Here is a 22,280-nt window from a genome sequence, read left to right on the forward strand (position 1 = left end):
GCGTCCGACTTCGGCTCAGGTCATGATCTCACAGTCTGTGGGTTCGAGCCCCGCATCAGGCTCTGTGCTGACAGCTCAGAGCCTGGAGCCTGTTTCAGATTCTGTGTCTCCCTCTTTCTCTGACCCTCCCCTGTTCATGCTCTGTCTCTGTCTCAAAAATAAATAAATGTTAAAAAAAAATAAAAAAAAAATAGAAGTATATGTATCTTGAGTTTTCAGATAAAACTGATAAAACTATTGGTTGTTTTATTTGTCTTTCTTCTTGAAATACCAAGGTAACAAAAAACTGTACTTGAGCAGATCCCATGAAAATGTCCTTGAAGGGACCTGAACCACCTAAATAGATGTGATCTTTGGACGAAACTGTCCATCTGGTTTTATGACTAACCCTGAAATTAGTGAATTCATGTAGGCTTAACGTTACCCACAAAAGGAAGTAAATTCAGTCACTTGGACTTAGGTACAAATGCTAAGTGTGAATTCCATGTCCATAGTTAGTTTCAGGAATGGGTCTAAGAGAACCAGAGGGTCCGAGGGGTCCACTGTCCAAGCCTACAGCCCAGATGTGCTGCTTGAGCACCATGAAGCCCAGTAATGGAATCTGCCCCTTCCCTGACCAGATAACGTACACACAGCACCCCCTGGGGGACCCAGGCTGTTGAGATAATGCTCCCCTACCCCTACACTGTCAGCAAGAGAGGCTCTCAGCCAGGGCTTATTGATAATCTCCAAACTCCCCTTAAGAACCCTATCTGAAGGGTGGGGAAGTTGGTTTTATTGCTAATGTGTGACAAATTTGTATTTACTGTATAAGGCCCCTTTGGAGAGGAAAATCACCTGCACCTAGCTTCACCTTTGGAACTATAATATACAAATGGGCCTTTTAAACATACAAAAACAAGGCTAAAAATAAATATGAAGAAAATAAGAATACATAAAACTGAGATGATGATGGCATCTGTCATGCTTTGCTCTCTCTCAAAAGTAGAGCAAAGTTTTACAGGCAACACTCCTAAAAACTACCATCTGTTCCCAAGGATAGATACCAAGTGACCTCAACCTCACATTTCCCACAATCATTTTTCTACCAGAAAGCAATTGGATGATAAGGTGCAAACTCCCCCCATTGATTTTAATAAGTCTTAAAGTGAATGCTTTGCTTTTACTAAATGTTTGCATTTTCAGTAGATAGAAGGCAGCCATTTTTTAGCAAAAGGGGAACCAGACAAACTCATTGGTTCTACTGACTTGGGATCAGCCCACAATTTACAAGGATATGGCTTTGGTTCAGGAGCACTTGTTTGGGGCCAGGGTTAAATTCACTTCCCCTATAAACAGTGCCAACTACCCAGCCCCCACCCCACCCCCACCTCAAATGTCTTTCTGGTGAATTTAGTAAGTAAAACTTGAGTGAGAATGTTCACTTATTCCTGTGTCTGCCCAGCAAACAAACCTTGGTAAAAATTCACTTCGTTTATAAAGCTTTTACTGCCAATGACATGAGAGTGTTATAATTCTGTTATCATCCCCGAGACAAAATCTCCAGTCAGGCAGAGAAACACTGAAAAGTTAGGCAGTTGTCCAGTAAATGAGTTAGTAGCCAAAGTATAAACAACAGTTTGATGGTCTCTACCATGCTTGGATCATTAGACCAACACCCTTCATAGAACACCAGCTCACTCTCTGAGACAGCAGATCACAAAGACTTTGGAAAGTGCCTGTCAAAGTGTGGCATCTAAATCACCTAGAAGTGAAGGCTAGTTAGAAATTCAGATACCGGGGACTGCAATCAAGCTTAACTTGAGTGTAGGGGGGGGGGCAGTGAGGAGCAGGGCAGGGATTATAAGTGCTACAAATTAACTGCTATGTAAATTAAATTTGAGAACCACTGCTTTAGAAAAACAAAATTCCCTTTAGTCAGGGAGGAATTTTGCTTTTGGAAAGAAACCCAAGATTATTTCTAAAAGTATCTATCCATTCTCTGTTTCCCCATCTCCAAATAAAAACACTGTCAAAATGTACTGTTGAAGCTGAGCTTGTACAATACTAGACTTCATTGACTCTGGGGTCAACATTTCTATCACCCATCTCATTCCAAAAACAGCTCTCAATCACTGTATGCAGCAATAAAATGCAGTATTTTTATAACCTATCTGAAAAAGGCAAATAGTTGGAACCATGGTCTGATATAGAAATTCTCAAATGTTAAGTATTCATGTGTGTGTTGCATAAATGGAAAGAATAGTATCTGAAGCAAATTTCACTTTTATTACAACAGCATTACTCATTCTGGTAGAATTCAGCTAAATCAAATTGCTTGCTTTGTGTGTGTACTATGGAGCATTATTTACTTATACTCACACACACTGTGTTCATGTCATTGCAGTTTTACTGAGAACAGCTCCATTTTCATGGCTGTTTATACAATTAGACTTTTAATGTGACGAATGCTGGACAATAGCTGGGTCATGTGGCCAAGACAAAGATTTCCCTTGATAGCTCTCACTTGTCAATACAAATGAGAGTTAGAAAATGTCCCCTGAAGGGGAGGGCAGTGGGGAGGAAAGGGCCTTCTGCAGATTTTCAATGAGGAAAAAGGCAAAGAATCAAAAAAGTTTAGAAAGCAAATTAAATGATAAAAAGTGGTCATCCCCATATTCTTATTGAACAGACATCAACGTATAATTAGAAGTAAAGCTGCCTAGTACTTGGTACTTAGGACATGACCCACAGCCTTGGCATGGCACTTTGGGCATCAATCAAGCCTTTTACCAAATATGGAAACTAAGGCTGAGAGAAGCCAGTTGACTTACCAGAGTGAAAGAACACAAGACAGCATGGGGGTCAAATTTCCTAATTATATGCCTAGCACTGCTGGATTTCAGAAGGAAGGTGTGTATACCAGACTGTAGAACTTCTTAACTTTATAAAAACAGCATATGGCAAGGATTCTTCTTTCTAAGGAATATTTTTGGTTCATAAGAGAGATGATTTTAGCCATTAATACAGATTTCCTTTTAATTATCTAATCATCTTCTTTAAATATTTCCTCAAATCTTCCAATATTTCATATTTTAAAACATCTACAGATTGCTTTTATTTTGTGCCTTGAGGCGTATACACAGAAGCAATCACAGAATTATAAATTCTGAAAATGGATTATAGATCAATCCTCCTTCCCGTTCTCACCCGGGCACCCTTCAAATGTAAACCTTCATTCGTACACAGAGGATTGGTCAGCCACAGGGCTTTAAGCGGATGCGTGGCCTTTTAGGGCACTTGGTAATTAGCAAATCAGCCTCCCAGGCTGGCCTGCAGACACTGGGTGGCATATATCATATGTTCAACTGGGAAGCAGCTCCCACTCCCCAGACGCCTGAGAACAAAGGAGCTGGCAGGCTTCGGGGAGAAGGTGCCCAGTCAACAGTGGATTAAAGACACCCATTAGTTGCCTCAATCAGCTAATTAGCTCAACAAATGCAAAACCCAAATCATTAAAGAAAGTGGCCCTGATTGCGCTGCGGGCTTCTGATTTGGCGTCACCAACCCAGCAGAGTGGGAAGAGGGTAGATCCACAGAAAACAAAACAACTGTCCACACTAGGGAACTGCAATGGGATGGGGCTCAATTTTTTACAAAAGTCGAGCCCTGCCAGGAAGTTGCACTGACAAGGAAAGAGTACCAGGGAGACCTCTGTGTTTATGCTTTGAAATTTAAATCAATTTAAATATAAATTGCTCTCCTTTTTTGCCATTATGAGAAAGGAGTAAAGTGTGGGTTTCAGATCTCTGGTGTGCAAATGGTCATTAACTTTCATTTGACCTTGGGTGTAGAACTAATATTGAATTTATGCACAGGGTACACTCATTATACTCATCTAGTTTCCTCACAGAAAATAATGCTCCCAGGAGCTGCAGTGCTAGGAGCCGTTTTCCGGCACTCAAATAGAAAACTTGATTCTTCCTTGAGAGACTCTCTCCTGCCTTCCACCCATCTCTCTGCTCCAAACCTCAGGGAGGTTTGGCAACATTTATAAAACATAGGCACTAACAGGTAAAAATCTGAATGACATATAATCGTTGTCCTGGACCCCAGGAGACAACAGCCTGGTCTGTGAGCCCTCACATTTTGGGGGACAGGGGCCATCAGTGCTCCGTTAGTTCTCCTTCCCAGTGTCTGATCTCTAAACCAGGGACAAGCGCCCATTCAGAGGTAATTACCTTTGTCTATGGAGCCTTATAATAAGCATTACATACCGTCACTGAAGTGACCCACAGCATTTTGTTTTGAAAACGAAAACCTAGGGGCGCCTGGGTGGCGCAGTCGGTTAAGCGTCCGACTTCAGCCAGGTCACGATCTCGCGGTCCGCGAGTTCGAGCCCCGCGTCAGGCTCTGGGCTGATGGCTCAGAGCCTGGAGCCTGTTTCTGATTCTGTGTCTCCCTCTCTCTCTGCCCCTCCCCCGTTCATGCTCTGTCTCTCTCTGTCCCAAAAATAAAGAAAAAATGTTGAAAAAAAATTAAAAAAAAAAAAAAAGAAAACGAAAACCTAGCATTCTGGGGCACACTCTGTTGTGGTTTTAATCATTCACCTCCTTGGCAAACCAGTTTCACTTACTATTCTAATGGACACGACCATGTTGAAGGATGAAAAAGAAAATCCGCTTGCTTGCTTTCCTACATTCTAAACAATATTCAGGGTTAAAGGAACCCAACCTCAATACTCTCAGATCTCTTGCTATTCAAGGAGAAACCAGGGCAAAGGGCTATTTTCTTTTATAGTATGCCATCGAATGGTTATTTATCATTTTGACTTAATAGCTCTAATTACAAAAGACAGTGTCACGGGATTTTTTTTTTAAGGCAATTTTCTTTGTATCCCAGTGGGAGAGTTAGAAAAATTTACAAAGCATCTGCTGCAAGCATTTTCAATTGGTCCTGGGTTTTACCAATGCTATTATTTTCTTGATTGCAAGAGTTTTACATTTTCAAAGATCCTTTAACTTCACACTGCATTGATAACTACCGTATTAAGATTCTTATTATGGTTTTATGTCTTTAAAAAAAAAGGAATATATAACCTGTCAACCACTGAATTGATCTCTGATAACATCATGCACTAGTGGAGATGGGATGTGAACATACAAAACCTGTCAGCAAGCAGGGACAGAAGAACAGTGTCTGGAAATGTTAGAACAAGGAGTTATAGCACCAAAGGAGGAGAGAGATTTTACAAGCTTCAACAATCAGTATGGTGTTAGGCAAAGCACTCTCTTCCAGGGAAAACATCCTACATCATCAATCAATCAGGAAGACCACAATGTTGTGTTGACTATTTTAGGGGAAAACACATACTGCTTCTTTCCTCTTGGTTGACAAACGCTGAACACCACATTCAGTGGGGTTACAAGACAGTCAGTGTAGGTCTGTGCTGACCACAAATGAGAGCGATGGCCACTGGCCAGCATAGCATCCAAGAGGTGGCAAAGAAGAAAAGGACAAAAAAACAAACCATGTGGAAATCTCCACTGTGAGAGAACAAGGTGCATCCTTAGAGGACAGGCTATGGAAAACTTAAGAAAACTTCAAAAGTTGAAACTATCAGTAAAAACTAAGAATATCTTAATTACTTAAAATATAGGCAACAGACTTCTGTCATTCTAGTCCTTTTTAGCTCAAACATTCATTAGAGCACTCAGAGATGAGATGAAAAAACAAGTAAGAGAAGATCACTAGAGATATAAGGTTTCAATTTTCAACATAAAATATCACAGAAAACCAGAAAGGCAGAGTCTGACACAGCAAGAACTGTGTACTAGGATGTGAAGCGGTCTTTGCGGGCCCCTGACTTTATTACTAACGTCTACTCTAAAGTCCCATTTTATCGTACGTTCTCTTATATATGAGCTATGTGTTTATAAAAGGGAAAGAGTCAAGTCAAACAAGGTTCTCTATTAAAAGAAGAAATCTGTCAACTAAAAATGCAAAGTGAAAATTTAGAGGACCATAAAAGTCAGAGCCATTCCATAGGTTTCATGGTTATTTTTTTCTTCTAAATGTGCCAAAGGAAAAGCCTTATTCTCTACTGTTAAAAAATAATCAATCTATTTCACTTCTCATGACAAAGCAACAGGACTATCTGGTCTTTGTAATGCTTTGGCCCTGAAGGAGAATATGTCTTTTCAACTGTAGTAGACCTCAAACCTCACATCAGAGCTTCCTGTCAACATTTCATTTCCTCCAGTTTTACAGACATATTCTTTTTTTTTTTTTTAATTTTTTTTAATGTTTATTTATTTTTGAGACAGAGAGAGACAGAGCATGAACGGGGGAGGGTCAGAGAGAGGGAGACACAGAATCTGAAACAGGCTCCAGGCTCTGAGCTGTCAGCACAGAGCCCGACTCGGGGCTTGAACTCACGGACCGCTAGATCATGACCTGAGCTGAAGTCGGCGGCTTAACCGACTGAGCCACCCAGGCGCCCCAGCAGACATATTCTTAAGAAGGAGGCTTAAAACTGCTAAAACTTCCTACTAAGTATGGCTGATGACCAGTGATTGTTACTAACAGTAGATCTTCAAAGTTGGCAATTGAACCAGATTACCAGAGTGATAAAAAGACCTTCAACCCGTCTGACCTGATTACCTGACCCAGGGGTTGCCCGCTTGAATGCGTTCTGCGCAGAGTTCATTGCAAGGCGAGAATAGTAGTAAGCAAGTTGTTGAAATCACACACCTATTCAAATGCCTAATTAAGCTTGAATATAGTATCCAAAGATGATAAAACAAACTTGAGGATCCAAGAAGGCTAGGTGAGACAATTTAACTTCAATGTAAAACACTGGCTTCCCTTTCATTTAATTCTATTAAAGCCTATAAAAATGTTTATTAAAAAGCTAAAATTAAACACAATAGAGTGTAGCTATTTTATCCTATTTTATGTTATATATATTTTACTCTCCCAAAGAAATCATACACTATCTCAGTACACAAATAACACCTCAACGTGAATCCCTGGCTGATTTATCCTGGAAAGAGACAATAAAAAATGCTATCTGTTACTTGGAAAGTGTATGAGCTTTTAATCAGGTCTTTTCCATTCCAGGAACAAACATGGAAAATGGGAATATCTTTTCACAAATCACATCTTTACTCTCATAATCCAGAAAATTACTAACGAGGAAGGGGGCATAGTGTAGCTGGAAAACCTAGAGACTGGTTGTTGAAAAACTTGGGTTTTTCTGACTGCATTCTGACTGCAGGCTTTCCAGCCTAAGTGATCCCAAGCACATCATTTCCTCTCTAAATCTTGAGACTGAGATGCAACACAATGCCTCCTGTGGTGAGCCCATGTTGTGCTTGCTTACCAGCCACTCCTGCTACTGCTGGTTTTCTCTGAGGGGCCACATCTATCCTGGCCTCAGTCCATGTGTCTTGGGTGGGGGTGTCCTGACCTCTCCAGCCACCCCTGCCATGCTTCTCCTGCTCCAGAGACAGGCATGTCATTCTTCCAAAGGTCCCCACCAGGACTTTGGTTGGAACTACCAGGAAAGACCTTCTCCCTTTCTGCAATTAACTCTATAGATCCTCTAAACTAATACATTCCCTTTGTGGTTTTCAGTCTGTTTTTTAGCACCTGCACCTAAGAGTCCCGAATAAAATATTTCCAAGGTTGTGACTCCATTAAGGATAACTAAGGTCATTAATAAAAAGAGTATTTATCGCTAAATTAAATATTAGAGCTGAAAGGAATCTCTAAGGTTATCAGATTGTATGCCAATCTCTTCATGATACAAATTGCAATCACTTTGCTAAGGTCGCAGTGACAGTCAATGGCATAAACAGAGCCTAGAACCCCTTTCTTTCTTTTCCAAACTTTAATATCCTAGATACTTAGTTTTAAAGCACTTAACTAGTGATGGACTAAGTAGACAGAGTAAAATATAACAACTGCCAAGGAGATTTACCAATATGGTATTTCTGGCTTTCCAGAAATAGAAGCCCACCATGGCACAATTTCCTATGATCTAAAGATAATGAGAGCTAAAAGTGCTTTGGCTGTGGATCCCTAGAAAAGGGAAAAAACATATCTCCCAAGACTCTAATTAGCTAACATTAGCAGCAGAAGAAGCAATTGAACAAAAAGTGCAAGGATATCTGGGCTAATTCTTGTAAATCTCCTGAAGCCTTAAAATGCAATTCACGCTTGCTAAGGTTAGCATTTGGAGAAAACTGTTTAAAGGCACATCCTAATGCCCTTTTAGAAAATTACAACAAAATGGATTTTTTACTAAGCTAGAGTCTTGAATCATTTATATAATCTATTGATTGGCCGTTACTTTTATTTCTGTTTGTACAGTTTGCTGAAATCAAAAACTTTTGCTTTATACGAATTCTTGTTTTAATAGCCCTTGCCAATGAGACATAAATCTGGTATGACCACCTGAGCCCTAATTAACAGTTTTACTGCAAGACATAAGATATTAGGGTAATCAATTCCTTCTGTCATGCCCCAGATGTGTCAACTATCATTTTAATATTTTTGTTAGATATATACCAACTTCTTTTTTCTTTTTCCTTAAAAAAAGAAACCCTCAAAATAGTTTTAGAAAACAACATCAAACACACACAGAAAGTACCATTCTGCAGCTGGAACTCTATTTTAATTAAGGCTATGCTTAATGTCTCTGCATTTTTTTCACCTCCTAACTACACAGTAATAAGTTTTTCTTTTTCAAACAGTGAGTGACTCATTAATGGTTTTCATTTATGAAACATGTTGTAATTTAATAACAGCAGGGGCCATATTTATCTCTGCTATTGTATCCTTGCATCTTACACTGTACCTGGCATACAGTAGGTGTCAAATTAGAATCTGCAAAAGGCATGAATGAATGCAACACCTAGGACAGCCTCTCTTATATCTTGTCATTGTTATTTTTCATCTACAGTCAGTGCCAACTCAAGAAGTGAGAGGATAGAGTGAAACAGGTAAGTATCTCTACTACTTTCATATTTGGATTATTTGAATATTTTAATATACAACTTGTTGGTTATTTCTGTCCCAAGACTGCTTACCAAATTTGTTTGAGGTGTACGAGAGAAACATCTTTGTTTTTCTCTAAAACAATCTCGTTCACTCACGTTACTTTTCTAAGTAAAAAATATTATATTCAGTTAAAGTCAGGGAAAAGGGTGCCTGGGTGGCTCAGTCGGTTAAATGTCTGACTCTTGACTTTGGCTCAGCTCATGATCTCACGTTCATGAGTTCGGGCCCTACATCAGACTCTGTGCTGATGGTGCGGAGCCTGCTTAGGATTCTGTCTCCTTCTTTCTCTGCCCCTCTTCTGTTTGCACTCTCTGTCTCAAAAAATAAATAAATAAAAATAAACTTTAAAATAAAGTCAGGGATAAAGTAAGAATGCCAACTACCAACGACATTAGTCAGCCTTATACTGGAGGACACTGGCTAATGAAATAGTACAAGATAAAAATGGGTTATTTGGACTGGTGAGATGGAGACAAACTAGTCATTATTGATAGGTGATGTATTTGCCCATATAGGAAATCCAAGATCATTTTAAAACAAGCTATTAGAATTCATTTGAGTTCAACACTTTTGCTAGACACAAAATCAAGGGTTCTCATGCAGCAAAAAATACCAATTATAAAAGACAACAAATATAGATGTGGATATCAACAAACTTATTCCAAAGTTTATATGGAGGGGAAAGACCCAGAAGAGCCAACACAGTATTAAAGAAGGACAAAGTTGGATGACTGACACTACATGATGTCAACACTTACTATACAGCTACGGTAATCAAGACAGTGGAGTATTGTCTAAATAATAGAGAAATAGATCAATGGAATAGAGCAAAGGGCCTAGAAATAGACCCCCACAAATCAGTATCTTTGACAAAGGAGCAGAGGAAATGTAACAGATAAAAGAGAGTCTTTTCAACAAGTGATGCTGGAACAACTAGACATTCGCATGCAAAAAAATGAACCCAGACACAGTCCTGACACCTTTCACAAAAATTAACTCAAGGGGCACCTGCGTGGCTCAGCTGCTTAAGTGTCCAACTCTTGGTTTCGGCTCTGGTCATGATCTCACAGTGCGGAGCCTGCTTAGGATTCTGGTTCTCTTCCCCTCCTCCACTCACACACATGCTCTCTAGCTCTCTCTCTCTCAAAATAAATAAATAAACTTAAAAAAATTAACTCAAAAATGAATCAAAGATCTAATAAAAAAACACAAAAGTATAGAATTCCTAGAATAAAAAATGCAAAAGTACAGAATTCCTAGAATGTGACAGAGGAGAAAATTTAGACGACCTTGACTATGGCATGACCTTTTAGATACAACACCAAAGACATGATTCCATGAAACAAAGATAAGCTTGGCTTCACTGAAATTAAAAATATCTGCTCTTCAAAAGACAATGGAAATAGAATGAGAAGACAAGCCACAGACTAGGAGAAAATATTTTCAAAACAGACATCTGAAAAAGAACTGTCCCTCAAAATATACAAAGAACTCTTGAAACTAAAAAAAAAAAAAAAAAAAAAAATCTCACTAAAAAGTGGGCCAAAGACCTTAACAGACACTTCACCAAAGGTATACAGATGGCAAATAAGCATGTAGAAAGCTGCTCCACATCTTGTGTCATCAGGAAAACACAAATTAAAACAACAACAAGTTGCCACCACACAACTATTAGCGTGGCCAAAGTCCAGAACACTGACAGCAACAAAATGCTGGTAAAGAATGGAGCAACGGTAACTCTCATGCGTTCCTGGTGGGAATGCAAAATGGCATTAGTCACTTTGGCAGGCAGTTTGGCGGTTTCTTATAAAACGAACCATATTCTTTCCACAGCATCCAGAAATTGTGCTCCTTGATATTTACACAAAGAAGTTGAAAGTCTACATCTACACAGAAACCTGCTCAGTGATGTTTATAACAGCTTTATTTATAATCGCCCAAACTAGAAGCAACCAAGACGCCCTTCAATAGATGAACGGATAAATAAACTGTGGAAGACACAGACAATGGAATATTACTGACTGCTAAAAAGAAATTAGCTATCAAGCCATGAAAAGTCATGAAGCAATCTTAAATGCGAATTACTAACTAGGCAAAAGGAGCCAATCTGAAAAGGCTGCATACTCTATGAATACAACTATATGACATTCTGGCAAAGGCAAGACTATGAAAACAGTAAAAGAGGAGTAGTGGCCAGGGTTTGGGAGAAAGAAAGAAATAGGTGAAACACAGAGGATTCTTAGGGTAGTGAAACTGTTTTGTATGATACTGTAATGGTAGATATGTATCATTATACCTTTGCCCAAACCCATAAAATGTACAATAGAGACTGAACCCTAATGCAAACTAGAGACTTTGGGTAGTAATAATGTATCAGTGTAGGTTCACCGATTGTAACAAATGCACCACTCTGAGCTACTGATAGTAGGGGAGGCTGTGCATCAGTAGGGGTAGAGCTCCCATATAGCTCTGTGTCCTTTCTGCTCAATTTTTCTGTGAACCCAAAACTTCCCTAAAAAGTACAGCTTTTAAAACACAAGTGTCATGAAAGATAAAGACTTGAGAAACCATCATAGAAGAGAATTGAAAGAGAGATACAGAGAGAAACAGTTCGTTTACAATAGTAACCAAAATCACAAGGTAACTAAAAATACAAACAAAATGTGCATGGCCGGCCTTTATGGAGAATTTTTTTTTAGCAGGATTGAAAATTTTAAAAAATGAAAAAAGATATCTTAAGTTCTTGAATGGAAATTCTTCTTTCCAAAGTGTCAAATGTATCTAATGATCTATAAATGTGATATACTTTAAAATATTCCTGTATCAGATTTCACGGAACCTGGCCAAATAAAACTATGAGAACAAGAAAGGTAAGAAGAGATTTGCCTTATCCCCACCCTGGAAAAAGTCTTATTATAAAGCTTTGATAACTGAAACAATATATATGAATTTCATATATGATGGAGTTGGCATCATATCCAATGGATGCTACTGGGGTGACTGACTTAGCATAAAGAAAACATAAAACTTGATTTCTACCAGACATCATATACAAAAAAAATTCCAGAGGACTTAAAGTCCTGAATGTGAAAAACCAAACTTTAACACTGTCTACACCTAGCTATCAGCCTAGCTATTCCATTTTTAGTAATTTATTATGAGAAAATAATTAGAAAAGGGAAAAATGATACAAGTCTAAGAATATATCCTTAGGTCCTTCTATTGTTATTTAGGACAGGGAGAAAAACCCTAAATATACAATCAAGAATTAGTTAAATGAATTTTATAGTATATATAGCTAATGAAACTAAAGATGTAGATTCATATTATTGACATGCAAATGAATCCTGTACAAAGTAGATTATATATAGCTACAGTAATCAAGCCTGGTGGATACCAACAGAATCTGTTCAATGGAGAAGAACAGATAACCTGGAAATATATCCACACAAAGGCATAAAAGCAATTCAATTTAAGAAAGATGGTCTCTTCAACAAATGGTGATGGGGCAACTGGACATTAATAAGCCAGAAAAAAAAAAAAACCGACAAAAACAAAAACAAAAACAAAAAAACAAACCAAACCAAAACAAAAACCCTCCGACCTAAGTCTTACACCTTACACAAAAACTAAAAAATTAGCTATTAGGGAAATGCAAAAAGTGAGATATCACCTCATGCCTATTAGAATGGTTAAAATAAAAACCAGTGACAATACCAAATTCTGACAAGGATGTGGAGAAGCTGGATCACTTACACATTGCTAGCAAGAACGCAAAATGGTATAGCTGCTCTGAAAAACAGCTCGGTAGTTTCTTAAAAAACTAAACATGCAACTACCCAACCACCGAGCGACCATACTCATCGGCATTTGTTCCAGAGAAATGAAGACGTAGGTTCACATAAAAACCTATTCATGAATGTTTGCAGATGCAGTTTAATTGATAATAGTCCCACACTGCAAACAACCCAGATGTCCTTCAATGGGTGAATGGTAAACATACTGACATACACTCCTATGGTGGAACACTCTACAGCAATAAAAAGTAATGAACTACTGATGTACAGCAACCTGAATGAATCTCCAGAGAATTATGGCAAGTGAAAAGAGATATTTCCAAATGGTTATACACTGTATGATTCATTTATATAATGTTTTTGAAGGGACAAAACCTATACAAATAGAGAACAGATTAATAATTGCCATGGGTTAAGGGGGTAGAAAGGGTAGGAGGAAAGTCAGTGTAGCTACCCAAGAGCAACAAGAGGGATCCTTGTAGTGATGGAAGAAATATTCTGTATCAGAGTCAATATCCTGGTTGTGATATTGTTCTATAGTTTTGCCAAATATTGTTAGGTGAAACTGGAAAAAGGAAATGTGGGGTCTCTGTATTATTTCTTACAGCTGCATATGAACATATAATTACCTCAAAAAAAAGAATGCAGATAAAATGATCCCAATTTTATCAAATCTGCATATTAATATATAATAATATAGTATCTACATACTAATACAGAAACATCTGGAAACATATACAAGAAAAGTAACAGTGGTTATCTCTGTTGGTGAGATAATGAGTGATTTTTCACTTTCTTCATACACTCATTTATTAGCAAAGTTTTTTCAATGAGCATGCTATACTGTAATAGTAAGAAAAAGATAATCAAAACTATTTTTATTATGAAAAGAAGTAATGTATGCTCATTACATATAGTTTTTTGCAATGAATACTGTATCAATTCTTCAAAATATCATTTTACAAGCTGTTTAAACATTCCATTGTACTTCTCAATTTTCTTATTTCTTTATTATGAGGACTTAGGGATTGTTTGTAATTTCTTACTTCTTAAAAAAATGCAATGGATTCCTTCTACCTGAATCTTCACATGCATCGTCCCCAACATTTGTGCACGTGTGAAAGACCATTTCACTGTCCTGAGCAGTTACCCAAGTTGTGTTCACACTCCAAGCTCCACACATCAATTAAGTAAGCAAAACAGGTCCAACTTCATACAGCCACATCAAGGAATAATAAAATTAACTTCACACCAAAACTTTTATTTTGCACAATCTAACCTATAGAGGTCTTGCTTACTTCTCTTCACCTCCAGAAAATCAAACTTCTTAGCTTGACATCAAAACTTACCTCTTTTCTCCTTGTTCACCTGGCTCCAGCCACTCACACCTCTTTACTGTTCCCCAAACACATTTTGCACCCCTGTGCCCAAAGGCACTTGTTCCGATGGCCACATGCCCCACCCTTCACTGCCTTCAGGTCTTGCTCAAATGCCCCCTACCAGAGGCCTTCCCATCGCACTTTGTGCATATTAGCAACCCCTCTTCTCCAGCCTCCCTATCTATTTCTTTTCTCCAGCCATGACACCCTGGAAGTTAATTATTTCCCTTAACTTTTTCTGAAACTTGAAAAAAAAAAAAAATTCCTGACACTGCCATTCCAACTCAAACAGACTGTAAGTTTTGTCTTCTTATGATGCCAGGAAACAAGAACAGCTCTAGCACATTAATTTCTAGGCCCTCCCTCCCAACACCTTTATATTGATGTCTTTTCTCCATCTTGGTCTCCACCTATGCAAATAGCCAAGTTCGGATGCCGGCACTTAGGAGCCCTATTCAGGCTGTACTTTCTGTTCACTATCCTGGGGGGTCAAGATCACTGTTCTCTGCATCCTTCTCTCTACCTTTATAGCATGCAGTCTCTGTGTCCTCCACATCAGCCAAATCAGCAAAGAAAATAGTATAAATATAATAAGCTCATTCATACTAAGGTGCATTTGATTCAAAAGCTAACTGTGAGAAAAGCAAATTCCTAGAGTTTCTTTTTTTTTCTCCTTAGAGTTTCTAATTGGAAAAAGAAAGATGTAAAATGGATGGTTTGTGTTCTCACAATATTTCTGTTCCATTTATTTCTTCAATTTTTTTCATAGTCTTTCTGTCTGCAAAGTCCTATTCCAGTTTACCGTGACCCAAGAAGCATCTCTCTTCTGTTTGTTTGTCATGCTATTCAGCATTGATCTCCTCCCTCTGAACAGCAAAGGATGCCTCCTTCTGATACTCCTCTTAAGTGTTTTTCTACTTCAGCGAGTCTCCATCTCATATTGAATTTCAGCAGAGTATGGCTTTCTCTCTTTCAAAATGTATTTGAAAGCTCCCTTTTCTTCTCCACATATCGCTTCCACATCATATCCTACAGGTATTAGGGATCAGATCCACTCATTTAGTCTTACATGAAATGCTTGCTTTTAAATGGCATTACACAAATGTTTTTAGAAGAAACTACTTTGAGATGAAAAACATACCCTTAAACAGAGACCACCTTTATGTTAGTTTACTCTGTCATTATGGTAGGTAAATACAATGTGATTTGCTTTCTTGGGTTGTGTACTTACACTTTTTTCATAGTTGCAATGGACTACAAACATTTATTTTTAATTTCATTTTTCCTTGAAATATGAAATAAAACAAGGCAGTAAAATTTTAAAGAACGACATATAGTAGCTTATGCTGTTTCAATGGGAGAGTATATAATTTTGAAAACAAATAGTGATACTTTTTTGCATTCTGCATCAAAACTTCCTGAGATTAGCTCAGCCCCAGGAAGGACTACTCACCAGACTTCCTTGCTTTCAAAGCAATCACAGCTGCAAGCTCTCTCTGCACCTGATATTAAGGGGGTAAAAAATCAAATTAGGACAAGAAAAATGAAGCTATCAAAAGCAGTACTTTGTGTTTGGGTATGCACCAAAATCAAGAGTTATTGCAATTAAAGTTATGTTTGCTGTCACTTTTTTGGCTTTTGTTTGTTTTTAGTAGGATGGAAAAACCTCTGCAAAGGAATTTTAGGTCAAAAATCTCAAAGAATCATATTGACTTAAAATAAATTACACAGTTGCCAGAATGTATACATTGTGAAACATTGGCAGTTTTGCTATGATGAAGGGAAGAGCCTCAAAACTGTAATTATAAAACATTCAGAAATAATTCAAATAACAAATTATTAAAACACGCAAGATACCTTGGCAAAGATACTAAATACTATTTATCCCTCAAAGATTCTAGCTTACACAGAAATTCTAGAAACGTTAAAATAGATGATCCTGGTGTAATTGGATCTCTACTCAAACACAATCAATGTTCACTTCAAGTCTGACAGGTTTACAGCAACCATTTTGGAAAATATGCCACATAAAAGTAAGTGTCATTCACTCAGTGAAATGGAAATAGACAAAATGAACTTTAATAAGTGCCTTCAACCCCACTTATTTGTCCAGATTTTTGGTTGCTCACTGTCTCTCTCCACCACCCCACACTTTGAATGCTTAAGTCCTTTCCTAAAAGCATTCTCAAAGAGGAACATAAAACAAAACCAAAAACGATAACCACAGTTACTTTTGGGGCACCTGGGTGTCTTGGTCAGTTGGGTGTCCGACTTTGGCTCAGGTCATGATATCATGGTTTGTGGGTTCAGCCCCACGTTGGGTTCTCTGCTCCTGGAGCAGAGCCCATTTCAGATCCTCTGTCCCCCCCACCTCTGCCGGTCCCTCATTTGTTCCCTCTCAAAAAATAAACATTAAAACAAAAATAACCATAGTCACTTTAAAAAAAATTTTTAATGTTTTTATTTATTTTTGAGAGAAGAGCACAAGTGAGGGAGGGGCAGAGAGAGGGGGAGACACAGAATCTGAAGCAGGCTCCAGGCTCTGAGCTGTCAGCACAGAGACCGATGCGGGGATCGAACTCACAGACTGTGAGATCATGACCTGAGCTGAAGTCAGACACTTATCTTACTAAGCCACCAAGAACCCCAACCATAGTCACTTTCAAAAATAACATTTTCACTTTAACTTCACTTCACTTCACATAACACTTTCAAAAATACCCCCCCCCCCCAAAAAAAAAAGATACCATGAAGATAATCTTTGGGATATCTATGTTTAGCAGCAACAAAAATTCCATAATGAGCAAGCTCATTCCTCTCTAGGATTAAGCTTAGAAGTGTATGTGCATTCATGTGTTTGGAAGTGCTGGTGAGTTTGGAAGTGTCCTGAAGCTTAATACATTACACTAATGACATTTTATAGGGAGAACTCACAAGTTCAAGGTTACAGAAGATTTGCTATTAAAATTGATCTAATATGTATTCATTTATTTGAAGGCGAAAGTAGATATATACGCTATACTCTGGGACTCCACTGTGAACTGCTTTCACAATGGCTAGGCATCACCACAAGAGGAAGGCAGCTTCCTTCACTACTGCTTTACCGCTGTGTTTTCCCTGTCTGGCTAGTACACGGGCCATGCAAAAAGGGTATATTCTTGATTTAGCCCCTTCTATGATACCTTAAGACTCTCTCTGGAAAATTATTCAGTAATGAGAAGACCATCAGTCCCTCTCCAACCATGGGATGTCAGCTCTGAAAATGCTCATAGTAGGAAAATTTGCGGTTGAAAAATGTAGGGAACGGGCACCTGGGTAGGTCAGTTGGTTAAGTGTCTGACTCTTGATTTTGGCTCAGGTCATGATCTCGTGCAATTCATGGGTTTGAGCTCTGTGTTGGGCTCTGAACTGGCAGTGCAGAACCTGCTTGGGATTCTCTCTCTCCCTCTCTCTCTGCCCCTCCCCTGCTTGCACATGCTCTCGTTCTCTCTCTTTCTCATGACATAAACAACAAACTTAAAACAGAAAAAAAAAAAAGAACTTCAGGAGAAAAAGAGGGCCAAGGGGAAAAAGGATACGTGACCACCAAAAATCCTTGACAAATACTTGCGTGGGTAGTCAAATAAAAACAGTCACAAATGAAAACACCATTTATTGCATCCTTTACATATTTGAAGTTGTTTATAAGTTTTATTGTAATATGACCCTCTCTATTCGGGATTTTCCTCTCTCACAGTGTCACAAATTCTCAGGGGTGGGGGCAAAGATGCAGACAATAAACCGGGATCTTGTCAATGGCTTCCTGATTTTACAACCTCCCAGGGAAGATCCCATCGTGGCTCAGGGACAGGAAGTCAATTTTCCATACCTGAAATTCACAGATATTCAGTTTTTCTTTCTCTAAATAGAAATAAATCTCAAAATATAAAGAGCTCAAAAAAAGAAGGGATTAGATTCCCAACTTCCTATGGTATCTCATCTTTTCAAAGATTTGGTGGGGCAAGAAAGGGAGGAACAGGGTACATAAGACACTGACACAACACTTTGGCAGAGCTGGAAGGGAGGAGAGAGGCCAGTGAGAGAGACAAGAACTTCACAGGTGAATGGAGAAGAAATCTGAGTTTAAAAAAAAAATTTTTTTAAGTAAATGAGATTACTCTATAGAACTACACTAAATCCCCTGAATGTCTGCCATCAGGGAGGATGTAAGAGTGTTTTACGCGGAGTGGGGTGTGTAATAGCTTCCCTGTTTCTGCTCCAGGATGGAGGTTTTTGATAAAAAACCCAAGGGTAGGTATTCTTCCTACAAAACAAAAAGGACAAAGTGCAGATCAAGCAAAAACACAAACTAGCTAAGATCTTATTGCAGCTTCCTATAGCATCTTAACAGAACCTTTTTTTTTTTTTTTAAAGCACACTGGCATGTATTTAATCATTTTCAAATGAATGACTAATTCCTATCTTCTGCATGGAAGTTCTACTGAGGCAGGGACCTGTTTGTCTTTTTATGGTAGCAAGAATCAGCAATCATTCATTGACCCACAGGAGGCGGATGCATAAGTAATCTTTAACCAAAAAAACCCAAAAACCAAAAAACAAACAAACAAAAAAACCTAGAAAGGACCTAGGGGAGAGAAAAATGCAAAGAGAAGACATTCCCCACTAATAAGCTACTCCCAGCAGGAATTTTCAGAAAAGAATATGAGCGGGACTCGGAGCCTCCTATGCAAATATTATGTATTGAAAACTAAAACTTTGAGAAACTGCAGAAACAGAAACTAGAATTTTATTTAAGTACTAATAAAGGACTGGTTGGCCCTGAACAAGCAATCCCATGTTCCAGCACCAGTCTAGGCTTCAGATGGCCAGGACCCTAGCCCACATTTGGACAACTTCCTGAGAGATCCTGAGCAAAAGCCATCCTGCTCATATTACAGCATCCAGCTATAATATGCTCCCGAATTCCTGACATTCAGGAACTGGCTTTTTGTGGGTTTTTTAATAATGTTTTTTTTTTTATTTATGTTTGAGAGAGAGAGAGAGACAGACAGACAGACAGACAGGAGTAGGGCAGAGGGAGGGAGACAGGGGACAGAGAATCTCAAGCAGGCTCCATGATGTCAGCGTAGAGACCAACACTGGGCTCAAACACACAAACTGTGAGATCATGACCTGAGCTGGAATCGAGAGTTGGATGCTTAATCAGGCACCCCTAGGAACTATTTGAGATAATAAATGTATAGTTTTAAATCACTAAATTTTGAGGCAGTTTGTTATACCCAGGAGTCTTTTACAAGAAAAAGGTTATTTTTTTTAATTTATCTACTTGTGTTGTTAGTTAACCTTAGTTTCTCTCACTGTGACTACAATGAACCCTCTTCCTATATCAGGCTCAAGAAATACACTTGCAGGAGCACCTGGGTGGCTCAGTCAGTTGAGCGTCAGACTCTCGATTTTGGCTCAGTTCGTGATCTTACAGTTGGTGAGCTTGAGCCCTGCAACAGGCTCTGTGTGACAGCACAAAGTCGCTTGGGACTCTCTCTCTCCCTCTCTGCTCCTCCCCTGTTCATGCTCTCTTTCTCTCTCTCTCTCCCAAAGTAAATAAATACAAATATAAACATCAAAAAAATACAGATACACATGCAGAGCCAAGAGCCACATTCTGATACACGTCATTGTTTTTATTTAATGTGGGCACTAAACCACTGCCCAGGCAGTAGATAGAAGTGGACAAATACTACCTTGGCCTTGTCTATCGTAACGCTTCCCCACTATGACCTGAAGCCCTTGTGGCGAGATGTACTTCAGAATTGAAACCTTTATACATTTCAGAAAGGGATCCTATCTATGTCACATCCTCAGCGAGGTCCGGGGTGGCAACATGTAATCAGAAATCAGACGCACGAATATAAAGCTGCAATGAAATGCATCATTATTCATACCAAATGAGGCAACAGAAGATTAGAAAAAGCCTCAGGATGTTCGGTGCAGTTTAGACTTTGTCACCCAGTTATGAGAAACTTGTTTTTCAGAGCTTTTATATTTCAGAACTGAGTAATAGATGATACACCTCTATGAACTGTACACTCAAAGGTTCCCTCCCTCATTTTTTCCGTCAGGTTTTCTCTTGTCAAACAGCTATAGAGTCACTGCTTTATTAAGAAATGCTTTCTTTAACTAGCTTGGCTTTTCATCGATCTACTTCAGCAGTTCCCAACCCTGACTGCATACTAGAATCACCGGGGGAGCTTTAAAAAAAAAAAACTACTGATACTGAGCCCCAGCTGAGTCAGAATCTCTTGGGGGAGAGTCCAGGCATCAGTACTTGCTGCTATTGTTGTTTCAAAGGTCCCTAGTGATTCCAGGCTGTTTCCGAGGCTGAGAATCACTATTCAGTAAGGTATCTCAGTTTTCCCAAGACTCAACCTTTTAATCTTATAGTCATTTCAACGGGCAGTCCATCTTTCCTTTTTATGTTATTCTCCTCTAATATAATTCCACTGTAAAGGAACATGGCCTTTCCCGTATTTTAGGTATAGAACCATGCTGTAATCCAATCAAATGATAAAATTCTGTTACTACGTCAGCAGTTTCACAGACACAAACTACTCAAGTACACGGAAAACTGCAAGGACACTTTTTAAAAACCTTAAACTTTAATTAAAATATAGTTTACTCAATACACAAGAGCACTAAATAATTCAAAACTCATCTGTAGCTTAGGGTCTATTTGTTTGCTCTTGTGAATATCTACATCAAAGGTAATTAAGGGACCAAGATATCTCAAAACTTTCCCTCTCCCCTTGTTACTCATCAGAAACATGTTGCAACATTTTAAATGTTTATTTATTCTGAGAGACAGCATGTGCACACATGAACAGGGGAGGGGCAGAGCGAGAGGGAGAGTGAGAGAGAATGAATCCCAAGCAGCCTTTATGCTGTCAGCACAGAACCCAACATGGAGCTTGATCTCACATGAACCACAAGATCACAACCAGAGCTCAGAGTCTGTTGCTTAACTGTGTGATTACACAACCGAGGTGCCCAAGCACTGTTTTAAAAGTCTTCAATAACCAGCATGGCTGGTCACAAAATAGTCCTGAAATTCAACAAGAATTTGTCTTCTCTTCTCCTTCACAATTTAACAGTGCCTTCAGCCCCCAAATCCAAAGGAAGCTATTTTTGTAACAATGCCAAGACTCAAGAGGCAACAGAAAGTGTCAAATGCAAACTCTGAGTGCCAGGGAGGATCTCTGGGAGAGGTTAACTGAGAAGACATGGAGGAAGAGACCCTTGAAAACCAAGCTGGATAGAATGAAGCTCATTGTGAAAAGACAGATCAATTGTGGCAAAGGTCTTAGCAAAGCAGAGGGTAGTCCTTACAAACTAACTTTGAATAAATCACCAATTCAAAGACTTCCTAAAGGTTTTTAGTAAATCTATTAATTTTAGAAACACTTAAATTTTTATACCATGATAGAAATGTTTTTAAAAGAGGGGAGCCGGGGTGGCTCAGTCGGTTAAGCCTCCCACTTCAATTCAGGTCATGATCTCACGGTTTGTGAGTTCAAGCCCCGTAATGGGCTCTGTGCTGACAGCTCAGAGCCTGGAGCCTGCTTCGGATTCTGTGTCTCCCTCCCTCTCTGCCCTCCCCTGCTTGTGCTCTGTCTCTCTCTCTCTCTCCCTCAAAAATACATAAAAACATTTAAAAACACAGAAACCATTTTCTCAATTCCCTAAATTAAATGTAAGAAGAAACAGTATCCATTTTTCTCCCCTGTCATATTCCCAATTATACTCACTTTTAAACCACTATAAAATCTTAAGCTAGTAAGGACGTTAAGGACTCCAGAAAAAAACAAATAAATATGCTTCTTTTTTTTTTTAATTTTTTAACATTTATTTATTTTTGAGACAGAGAGAGACAGAGCATGAATGGGGGAGGGTCAGAGAGAGAGGGAGACACAGAATCCGAAACAGGCTCCAGGCTCTGAGCTGTCAGCACAGAGCCCGACGCAGGGCTTGAACCCACGGACTGCGAGATCATGACCTGAGCTGA

At 38.8% G+C, this 22,280-nt stretch overlaps 1 protein-coding gene across 2 annotated transcripts in view; it reads right to left on the bottom strand.

Moving 5' to 3' along the window:
- The window catches only part of RAPGEF5 (Rap guanine nucleotide exchange factor 5), a 225,293-nt gene that overhangs the window by 123,380 nt on the left and 79,633 nt on the right, over positions 1–22,280 (bottom strand). For both annotated transcript variants that reach the window (XM_019443577.2, XM_019443578.2), the window contains exon 7: positions 15,675–15,723. In XM_019443577.2, the coding sequence (XP_019299122.1) occupies positions 15,675–15,723 (49 nt within the window). The remainder of the gene's footprint in view (positions 1–15,674; positions 15,724–22,280) is intronic.

The sequence above is a fragment of the Panthera pardus genome, unplaced genomic scaffold, assembly GCF_024362965.1.
Source record: "Panthera pardus isolate Hobbes unplaced genomic scaffold, ASM2436296v1 HiC_scaffold_8, whole genome shotgun sequence".
NCBI classification, from domain to species: domain Eukaryota; kingdom Metazoa; phylum Chordata; class Mammalia; order Carnivora; family Felidae; genus Panthera; species Panthera pardus.